Source organism: Callorhinus ursinus, unplaced genomic scaffold (assembly GCF_003265705.2).
Source record: "Callorhinus ursinus isolate GAN/ISIS: 27379988/994484 unplaced genomic scaffold, GSC_fseal_2.0 scaffold6, whole genome shotgun sequence".
In the NCBI taxonomy this organism is placed as follows: Eukaryota; Metazoa; Chordata; class Mammalia; order Carnivora; family Otariidae; genus Callorhinus; species Callorhinus ursinus.
In genome coordinates this window covers 29,423,057-29,434,395 of record NW_027397068.1, presented here as the reverse complement: position 1 = coordinate 29,434,395, position 11,339 = coordinate 29,423,057, and the positions used below count along the sequence as shown (strand labels likewise).

The following is an 11,339-nucleotide window of genomic DNA, read 5'->3' as shown; positions in this document are numbered from 1 at the left end:
GCCAGAACACAGAGCTTTCAGCAAGGCTGTCAGGAATGGGCTGGTGAGAAGGGTGCTGACATCACCAGGAAGGGCTGTAGCGGCCTCCTCTGGCGGGCCAGGACTAGCGTAGGCAGGAGAAGTGGTCGCAGAGCTGAGCTTGCCCATAACCAGGGGTTGCGGGGGTCTGAAACCGTAGAGGTCAGGTGGTGGCACTTATCTGCCATTACAGCCACGATTGCTGTAATGACCAATAAAGTGGGACCAGCAGCTCAGGGGCTTGCCCCACAAGGTGAAGGTGAGAAAGCACGATGTCCCTGGCGGGGGGAGGGGGGTGGATAAATGGGCATCCAGCAAGCATGCTACTTAAAGCAGAGAGAGACTGAAGGAGCAGGAGGCTGAGGATACCCCAATAAAAAAGGCCACAATAAAAATAAAGAGCTACGATGCCTTGCTCAGTTACCAGACCTGAGCAATTTCAGATGTAGTGCCCACTGACCGAGCAAGGGGCTGTGTCGACAAGTGTCCTCCATGGCCCTTCCTCCTGACTTTCCTCCATGTGACCTATGGCCATTGACCTGAGACCCTGGGGAGAAGAAATGACCCAGACCTTTCAAAGCGTCTTAGACAAGGAGCTGGCTTGACACTGATACCTGGAGAGGCAGAGTGTCATTGTGCTCCACCCCCCGCCCCAGTCAGAGTGAGTGGCCGCTCACAGAGGCCAGGTAATAAATGGAGACCAGGCTATAGTCCAGCTCACCATGGACCCACTGGGTCTGCAGTGGCCACCTCCCCCGGTGTCATTGGAACTGATGTACTTGGCAGTTGGAGTAATCTCCATGCTGGATCCTTGGACTGACTGCGGGTTAAGAATTCTCAGAGTAAGCATGGCTGAGTGGAAACCCTTGAGATGGCTCCCTCCCCATGGACTGAGGTCATGAATCCAAAATACCACACCCCAGGGCATGAAGTGGAGATTAGTGCCACTATTAAAGAATAGTTTCCCATAGTTCTGGATTGATCCTAGCTCCCTGGAGTACATGAAGTCCGTTGGGCAAGTGTGAGTGTGGGACGTTTCCACTGACAGCCAGGCCCAACCCAGATCCAGATGAGCCCTTGGCAGCCCCAGGCTGCCAAACCCTGTAAGTTTTACTTAAAAAAATAATAAACTTGGAGCGTGGCCCTCTCCTCTCCCCGCGATGGCCATGTGCTCATCCATTGATATCTGTGTACTCCGAAAAGGGGGAATCATCTGGCAAAAATGTTACTCTGCCTGCTGTGTTCAAGGCTCCCATTCGACCTGATATCGTGAACTTTGTTCACACCAACTTGCGCAAAACACACAGCCATATGCTGTCAGTGAATTAGCAGGTCATCAAACCCGTGCTGAGTCTTGGGGTACTGGCAGAGCTGTGGCTCGAATTCCCAGAGTTCAAGGCAGAGGGACCCACCGTTCTGGCCAGGGTGCTTTTGGAAATATGTGTCGTGGGGGCCGCGTATTTGCACCAACCAAAACCCGGCGCCGTTGGCATCGCAGAGTGAACACAACACAGAAGCGATATGCCATCTGCTCTGCCCAGGCTGCCTCAGCCTTACCAGCGCTGGTCATGTCTAAAGGTCATCATATTGAGGAAGCTCCTGAACTTCCTTTGGTGGTTGAAGATAAAGTTGAAGGCTGTAAGAGGACCAAGGAGGCTGTTTTGCTTCTTAAGAAACTTAAAGCCTGGAATGATATCACAAAGGTCTATGCCTCTCAGCGAATGAGAGCCGGCAAGGGCAGAATGAGAAACCGTTGTCGTATCCAGCACAGGGGGCCCTGCATCATCTACAGTGAAGACAGCGGTATCATCAAGGCCTTCAGAAACATCCCTGGAATTACCTGACTTAATGTAAGCAAACTGAACATTTTGAAGCTTGCTCCTGGTGGGCATGTGGGACGTTTCTGCATTTGGACTGAAAGTGCTTTCCGCAAGTTAGACGATCTGTATGGCACTTGGCGTAAGGCTGCCTCCCTCAAGAGTAACTACAACGTTCCCATATATAAGATGCTTAATATAGACCTTAGCGGAATCTTGAAAATTCCAGAGATCCAAAGAGTCCTCCGAGCACCACGGAAGAAGATTCATCACAGAGTCCTGAAGAAGAATCCACTGAAGAACCTGAGAATCGTGTTGAAGCTAAACCCATATGCAAAGACCATGCGCCGGAATACCATTCTTCGCCAGGCCAAGAATCACAAACTCCAGATGGATAAGGCGGCAGCAGCCTTTGAAGCCAAATCAGATGAGAAGGGGGTTCCAGGCAAGAAGCCTGTGGTAGGGAAGAAAGGAAAGAAGGCTGTTGGTGTGAAGAAGCAGAAGAAACCTGTGGTGCGGAAAAAGGCTGCAGCTATCAAGAAACCAGCAGCTGACAAGCCTGCAGAAAAGAAACCCATTGCGGAGAAGCCTGCTGCCTAAAAACTTACATTTATTCTAAAAGTCAAATCATTTTGGACAGCTAATTTTTAATAAAGATCTGATCAAAGCCAAAAAAAAAAAACCTCATCTTCAGAAGCATGTAAAATGGAGATCCTTAATGCAGGTAGTAATTTGAGTTTCCTGAATAGGCCATTTTTTTTTTAAATGCAGGAGACTCTTAGAATATGTATAGAGACATTTAATTCTATTATCCCAAAGATTTCATAAGGAAAAGATAAAACAGATTTTTTATACAACCTTCATTAACCTAAAATGATGATTAGAAAGGCCATATATTTCCATTTACTAAATGTTTTCTGTGAACAAGCTGACCTGCAAATTTCTGTCTCTGAAGATATAGACAAAATTAAATGTTTTATTGAACTGAATTAAAGATGACTTCATAATCAGGGAAGAGAGATTCATAAAAGCTTTTATCACACGTGATTTGCCAACATGTGGTATCTTTTCTCAAATTGATTTTTCAGAGGCATTAGACTTTATTGAGGCAATGCCAAACTTAACAGAATTTTTATCCATATCTTTCGGAAAAACCCAGACCTTTATGGTTCAACTGGAAGTGGAAAATTACACTATAATTCTCCATAGTTCAGTAAATAGTTAAAAAAAAAGAAAGCACATTAATACAACCTCTAGTATACCTTCCCCTGCTAAAAAGCCAACAAAAGTAAATACACAAGGTGAAAATATACATAGGTAAGAATTTTCAACTTTGTCAGTACAGTATTTAATGTTACAGTGACCTAATCCGACAAAATTAGGATTTGGCACTGGCTGATTCTTTTGGATGTGATAAATAAAAGCAAAATCTATATTCAGATAAATCTCTTTTCTCCAGAAAGACAAGGTTTTATAGTCTGTGCATAGCACGCCCCTGGTGGTAGTAGATAGAGGCATGCAACAGGTTGGGGAGTAGGGGTTAAAGGAAGATGCACTCAAATCTCCCTTGGATGGCTTTGAAAGCGGGAATGAATGAACATTGTTTTAATGGGTTCGACACTCAAAGGCAAGAGGATGATTCAAGCCTCCTGCTGGTCCTGAGCCTCCACAGTGTCATATGGTTGCCAGAGTCGCCCTTGAGCATTCACTCCACAGTGGGTACTGAGGGCCAGCTAGAGGGGCTCTGGGCTGGGAGATGCAGAGGAGGGCGGCTTGGCTCTATGCTCCCAGTGCTCAGTCTTCTTGGGGAGATAGACACCTAACTCACTCCACCAAACAGTGTGGTACATGCTATAAGAAGCCAGGATGCTGTGAGTACCCAGAGGAGAATGTGTCCTACTGAGGCACTCTCCTCAAGCCCGTCAGTGGGTCCCACCTGTCCCAAAGTTGATACTCAAAGCCTGTAATCCCTTAGTGTATTAGTCCTCAAAATATGGCTCATGGGTGTATGGGAGCTCCTCAGACTCGTTCAGGGAGTCAGCCAGGTCACGCTATTTTCATAACGACACTAAGATACTCTTTGCTGTTCTCACTGTGTTGACAATGGCACTGAGCGTACAAAAGCAATGGGGAGAAAATTGTTGGAGCCCGAGCATGAATCAAGGCAAGGATACACGGTAGTCTCCTGTGCCTTGCCGCCTTCCACGAACGGCCAGCTTCACTTAAGAATGTCCCTGAGAAAGCAGTAAAAATTTTTATTCAAGCTCCACCCTTGAATATAGTCTTTTGAAATATTGTGTGATGATAGGGGAAGGGCACCTAAGCGGCTGCATACCCAAGTACAGTGACTGCCTTTGAGGAATATTGCAGTTGAGTTGTGAGCTGAATTAGCCACTCTTTCCAAGGAAGACCATTTTTACCTGAGAAAGGACTGTCAGACAAATTATTGTTATCAGGCTTGGATATTTGGCAGCCTCTTTTCTTGAAAACGAATAAAATCAGCATGTCTGTCATTATATAGAAAACTGGCTGTATTTGTTGCCAATGATAACATTTGAGCTTTCAAGCAAACATTAGGATTTTGGAAATTCTATGTGCTCAGCAGCTTCTCAATTCCGAAAGTTGGCTATACACGAACGTGGCAACATATGGAAGATCCGCCTATTTCAGCGAACCAGTATTTTCCAAATGACCAATGCGTGATGTTATAAAATGAAGCTTGGGTAAAAGATCCATTCCAAGTATAAGATATACCAGTTTTAATGTCACAGACTATGAAAAGTTCATTGATAATAGTTTTGCATTTCACAATGAAACTAACCTTTAAGAAACTACTACTTACTGAGTTTTGGTATTGTAAAAAAAAAAAAAGAATCCACAATAATCCAAAAGAACTATTATTAAAATACGCTTCCATTTCTCAACTTTGTACCTTTGAAGATGGATTTTCTTCATATGTGTTAACCAAAACAACATATTAAAACAGACTGAAGGCAGAAGATATGAGAACCCAGCTGTCTTCCATTAAGTCAAGCCAGATGTTAAACAGATTTGAAAATGTGAAATAATGCCAATCTTCATTAAATTTTTTTTTCAGAAAAGTTACTTTTCATAAAAAATGCTATTTCTATTGACATGTGATGGGTTTATTATTTTTTGTTTTGGAAAGGTTCTTTTTCATTAAAAATAGGCTGTTAAGGTGGGATGGTTTTATTATTGCTCTTTTTAATGAATTAATAAATATGTAAGTGTTACCAGTTTCTGGGGTGCCTGGGTGGTGCAGTTGATTAAGCATCTGACTCTTGGTTTCAGCTCAGGCTGTGATCTTAGAGTGGTGAGATCGAGCCCTAGGTCGGGCTCCACATTCATTGCGGAGTCTGCTTGAGTTTCTCTCTCGCTCTCCCTCTGCCCCTCCTGCTCGTGCTCTCTCTAAAATAAGTAAATAAATCTTAAAAAAAAAAGAGTTATCAGTTTCTGAATGTGGTCAATACTGATAGATAAGACCCATATAAACAAAAGCTCTTTGGAGGTCTTCAATAATTTTTAAAATTGTAATGGGGTTCTGAGAGGAAAAAGTTTGAGAACCACTGCATTAGCCTATCAGGGCCTTCACAATCTTTCCAACTTTTTCCCTGACCGTTCCCTTCCCATCACCCTCCCCTCCTTCCGCCACCATCCCTCTGTCCAGCAATGCCAAATGCCTTTCTGGCCCCCCAAATAGGCTGCACTCTTTTTTCTTACTGTTCTTTTGAATGCCCTCTCTGCTATCCCTCCTTCTCAGGTTTCTATTCATTCTCTTAAAATCAAGTTCAGTAAAAATTTCCCTCATTGTCCTACAGAGCTAGTTACACCCTCCTCGGGCTCCCGGGGGCTTTGTGCAGAGCAGGGATCTTGAGAAATCATTTTGTATGAGATTGTTTACACATCTGTCTTTCCCTCTATGCTGTAGGCTCCTCAGGGCAAGGAACAATCTTCTTCACCCTTAATTCATCAAACTCCAGCAGCTAGCCTGGCTCCAAGCACACTGCTGATGCTCAACAAATTCAAGAAGAAAAGTGGCAGAGGAGAGGAATTTCATCTCACTCTCCTGCCCTGACCTGAGACTCTGGGGCAGAGACAGGGATTGTAGCAGGAGGTGTGGCAGGGCATTCCCCAGAAGAGGGCCTGTGTTACACACACTTGAACCCTAGCTGCCCAGCACACACGCACACCTTCTTCCTTCCCCTAGATACTTCCAGAAATGTCTTCTAACAGAAGCTAGAGACCCCCCCCCCACAGATTTAAGCATGCACTCCTGCCCCAGAGGAAATCATTGAGAATCCTATCCTATAGTCACCAGAGATGATGTCATGACACCACTCTTCCCTGACAGCCGGATCTTTGGGATGCACCTGCCTTAGATATTCTGCCACCTTGGGATGAGATGGTCAATTTTATCATCAGCCCAATCACTTCCAAAGTCCAATGATTGAGGGGTGAGGAGAGGGACAAGGGAAGAGAAGAAAACTCTGTATTTAAATTGGAATTCCCATTGCAAAAGGAAAAATGATGATGATTTGAGGAGTGCTGGAATGAGTTACCTTTCAGCAGCAACGAAAATGCAGATGGTGGCACTTTCCTTGTCCCTGTAACTAAGCTTGGGGTGACAGGATTTGTGATCCTCTTCTGGTCAGCCAAGCCATGTTTCTCTTTGGTCAGCATCTTGGCTACTGCCTGGTTTAGCAAATCCTATTTCCCAGTTCTTTTTTTCCTTTTTTCTATAAACTAATACCAGTGGTTTAGTTTTGTGATTTTCTTTATGAAAAGTCTTCTTCAGGGGCGCCTGGGTGGCTCAGTTGGTTAAGCGACTGCCTTCGGCTCAGGTCATGATCCTGGAGTCCCGGGATCGAGTCCCGCATCGGGCTCCCTGCTCGGCGGGGGGTCTGCTTCTCCCTCTGACCTTCCTCTCTCTCTCTCTCTCTCTCTCTCTCTCTCAATAAATAAATAAAATATTTAAAAAAAAGAAAGTCTTCTTCAATGATGGAGGCTCTAGTTTGTACTTACCGGTTGGATGGCAATTACATTGGGAGTCCACTCAGATGAATGTACTGAAGAAATGAACCCATAAAATATTGTGTGTGGGGGTAGCAAGAGTTAAATGGTAGCTTACTGTTCTTTATTGTAAATGGCCCTCCAGCTTCTGAAAATGAAAAGGGGACTCAAGAGTCCATTGAAGAAAGCTGCTCATGTGCACGCAGATAGAGAAACCTGACCTTTGCTAGGAGCACGTCAGAACACGTGCAGTTTCCAGAGTAATCTATCATCTCTTCCAAAGGGAGCGAATTAAGTTTCAATAGAGAAATAAAATAGATCATTTTTCCTTCAGTAAAGGATTCACTTAGCCAAAATCATCATTAGTTAGCTCTATTGTTTGTCAGGTAGGAGAGATTCTGAGAGGTGGTACAAATCTCAGCAGAACAAATAAAAAACGCCAGGGGTACAAACCAGAAAAAGGGAATGCATCTTTAAACTGATTTTAAAAGAGCAAAACATGATTTGCTAGAAAAGCGTGTTTGGGATAATAGCCAGCTTTACCTTCTCTGGCTACTTAAAGCGATTTATTCTGACCAGCCAGCCCCAGTGGCATGTGTGAGGACAATGGTGAGGCACATCGTTTCCCAAAAGGAGAAAACACTTTTGGACTCAGCAGCTGATAAATTCTGGGAAGGAGAAAACCCATGGAGTTGGGAAAATAAAGTTTTACTGTGAAACATATAATAAGATACAGGATGATTTTTGAACTCTCTACCTGCAGAAACCCAACAAAGTTGGAATCTCATCTTCAAGTGGCAATTAATTTATTCACATGTAAGAATAAAATCAATTTGAATTCTGACAGGAGTTGTTTCTCTATGGAGAAATGGAATTCACATAAAACAATTTCAATCTGGATCCACAATATCTAAAATTAAACTCTTCTGAGGACAGGTCACAGTCATAGGGATTTTGCCTCACGACTGCAGAATGATTTTTCATGCCCGATCATTTGTGCCATAGATGCTTCCAGCCTTCTCAACAGCATGGCATGTAAGCTGGAAAAGCTCAACCAGGACCAAAGCATCTCTTGGTTTTCCGAAATAAGACATACCTTCTTCTGTTGTAGTGCGTAGATTTATACAAAGTGGCTTTAAGAAAGCATGTCCCCCACCATCACACACACACACTCCTAAGAAGTTCGCACTGAACTGTGATATGAATGTTTTTACTTTGCTCTCAGGTATGATAACGTGGTCAACAGAATTTTATGTCATAGGATGTCATCATCGTTTGCTAATATTTCAATTTATGATCTACTGTGTTTCAAGGTTCTTTCATATTGCTTGATCTAAAGAATTAAAAATCGACAATGCCAAGCTGATGCAGGAAGGCTTCTCTGTTTTCAGTGACAATGGCATGGTGACAATGCAGACAGGGTCTTGCTCTGAGATGATGCTCGGCACCAGGTGAGCAAGTGGTGGTGACTACGTATTATTGGTGATCTTATTGAGCTAACATTTACTGAATATTTGCTACGTGATAGACACCATGCCCGATGCTTTATAGTTATTCTCTTATTTCTTTCAACCACCCTCTATACTAGATGAGAAAATTGAGGCTTAGAGATTACTTGTAAGTGACAAGGGTCACAGCTCATGCTCTTAACCAGTATGTGTTTCTTCTCTTTGGCTCTAAAATCTAGAGGAGCCTCTATACTTTCTTTCACATATTAGCTTTTTAGTGTTTTCATATATACATTCACTTCATTTACATGCTCCTTGAGTTCAATAACCTCTTGCTAGAGATTAAATGTTGTATCTACTTTGGCATCAATTTGTAAGGCCTTCCTTGTACAGCTAAAGTGGTAGTCGTTTGAATTAATGGCAAAATTAATAGTTCAGATCCCATCTTTGTTATGTCACGATAATGTTAATTTGTTATGTTGAAAACCATGTTAATCATGTTTAAGCTGCTGCCTTATATTGAGAACACTGTCGGCACCGCCCCCATCACCAGCCATCATCACCACTGCACACGGCAACTATCCATTTTCTGAGCATTTTTTTAAATAATTTTTTTTGTTGTCATGTTAGTCACCATACATCATTAGTTTTTGATGTAGTGTTCCATGATTCATTGTTTGTGCATAACACCCAGTGTTCCACGCAGAATGTGCCCTCTTTAATACCCATCACCAGACTAACCCATCCCCCCACCCCCTTCTGAGCATCATTTATGTGCCAGGAATCGTGGCTACATGTTTCACACACATTCCCTCTAAACTTCACAACATACCAACAAAGGAGGCATTGTGAGCCTTACTTCACAGCTAAAGAATGTTAAGAAAGAAGACCTAGGTTCTAGATCTTCACAAAGACTTCATTCTCATCATAAGGAGATAGACCTCCCAAAAGGCATGTTAAAAATAAATTTTAAAAATGAAGATCAGTGTTTGATCTATAGCTTGACACTTTCCCAGCAATCTGAGATAGTTTTTTGACTTGGGAAGACTCGGGAGAGATCCCACATGCAGTAAGGCAAGTTACCGCAGTAGGTAACAAAACCACGCCAACACAAATTTTCTCTTGCCTGCTGTCATTCTCTAATCCTGGTTTTATGATGATATTAATAAAAAAAGGTCTGCTAATTAGGGGTTTTTTACCTGCAGTGTAGAACCTTCCACAGAATTTGAGCTTCTCAGGGTTTAGAGACACCTTAAGGTCATTTAGGCAGTTAGTCAGTTTTCCTTCTCCCATTAGACAACTTGGGTTTCTTCTCTGTTCTATTTGTGAGGAGGGAGAACTGAAACAACTTATTAAAAAAAAAAAGCATAGGCATAATGAGATCACATCATTTGTGTCAAACTGTCAGAAAATGCAGGACGTTGTCCATGTTACGTATGACTCTACAGAGAGCAAGCCGTGTACATGACGAGTCAACCCTGACTGGATACCAAATGTCTCATCAGGTAACACAACTGCACACCACAGAAGTTATGCAGGGTAACACATTTTTAATGTTTTATTTTGATATAATTTCATATTTATAGAAAAACTGTAAGTATTGTTCAAAAAAACGCCCATTTACTCTTTCCCAGATCTACTGATTATTAGTATTTTGCTCCATTTGTTCTTTTTTCCTGAACCACTGGAGAGCACTCTGTAGACATCTTGTCCCTTTATCCATAAATATTTCAGCGTTTATTTCCCAAGAACAAGGGTTTTCAAAGTAATACATTTTTTTTATCAAACCACAAAGTTAACATAAAATCAGAATACATTAAAAAAAATACACGAACTACAAAGAAAAATATTCTGACTTCATTTTGCACAAGAGAGGAGTTTCTTGGCCTGTTTTGCTTACTGTGATACTCCCAGACTCTACCATAGTGCTTGTGTACACCGCAGGAGCTTGACAAATACCTGTTAATTTCTTAATTATGGTGTGATACTATATTGACAGCATTTTTTAAAAGATTTCATTTATTTGTTTTAAAGAGACATAGAGAGAGATTGCAAGTGGGGGGGAGGGGCAGAGGGGGAAAGAGAGAGAGAATCTCAAGCAGACTCTGCACTGAGCATAGAGCCCAACATGGGGCTCCATCTCACAACCCTGAGATCATGACCTGAGCTGAAATCAAGAGTCTGACGCTCAAGCGACTGAGCCACCCAGGCGCCCCTATTGACTATATTTCTAAACAAAGTACTTCTAAAATAAAGCAAAGGCAATAACAGCAATATATTCAATCATGTCTTTATTTCCTATAATTTATAGTTCCCCAGTTACAAAAAGGAAAAACTTTTAGATGTTAAGGACTCCTAGGAAATGAACTTTTTAAGATGAGACAAAACAGATTACAGTGTAACCAAATTCATGGGTGGACTTGCTCTCTCTTCACAGGTAGCGGTTCCTGATGTATTCTCGGTACATGGAGGTGTCTTCTTTTCCAAGGGGCTGCATGATACCTTGACTGGCCTGGATGTGGGCTTGGAAGATCTCTGTAGATTTTCTGTCTACTCTTGGAGGCTGAACTTCATAGATGTTGTCTTGCGAGAAAGTGGAGATAGGTGTTCTATAAAAGGGAAGAGAAGACAAGGCTACATTAAAGAAAATAAAGTGAAGGACCCACAGGGAGCTATGGTCTCAAAGCATTTGAGAGCCGCTGACCTTGACCATGTGGACTTAATAGTAATAAGTGATGGTATTGACCTCCCCTGTATCCTCTAAGCTGGCTTCGTCTCCTGCCCAGGGAGTCCTCCCTGAAGCACAGGCTAGGTGGGCACCCCTCCTCTGTTCCTGCAGCCCCAGGCACACCTATGCCTGTGCACCCATGCCTCCCTCACGTGACTGGACTAACTTCAGGTGGGGGCTGTACATTTTTTGCTCCTTGACACATCATAGGAACTCAATTTTTTTTTGTTATAATAATTTTGTAGCCTATAACTTTATTGAATTTGTTTGTTAGTTCTAAGGGTTATCTATAGTTTT

General features: G+C 42.6%; 1 protein-coding gene and 1 pseudogene across 4 annotated transcripts in view; one reads left to right on the top strand and one right to left on the bottom strand.

Moving 5' to 3' along the window:
• Window positions 1–225: 225 nt before the first annotated feature.
• LOC112814006 (large ribosomal subunit protein uL4 pseudogene) lies at window positions 226–2,435 on the top strand (annotated as a pseudogene).
• Window positions 2,436–10,588: 8,153 nt separating this feature from the next.
• Window positions 10,589–11,339, bottom strand: part of FIG4 (FIG4 phosphoinositide 5-phosphatase) — a 127,791-nt gene continuing 127,040 nt past the window's right edge. For 3 of the 4 annotated variants that reach the window (XM_025863792.2, XM_025863817.2, XM_073893760.1), the window contains one exon: window positions 10,589–10,923. In XM_025863792.2, coding sequence (XP_025719577.1) covers window positions 10,746–10,923 — 178 coding nt within the window. In that variant the 3' untranslated portion in view covers window positions 10,589–10,745. The remainder of the gene's footprint in view (window positions 10,924–11,339) is intronic. The other variant, XM_025863802.2, reaches the window with a different exon arrangement.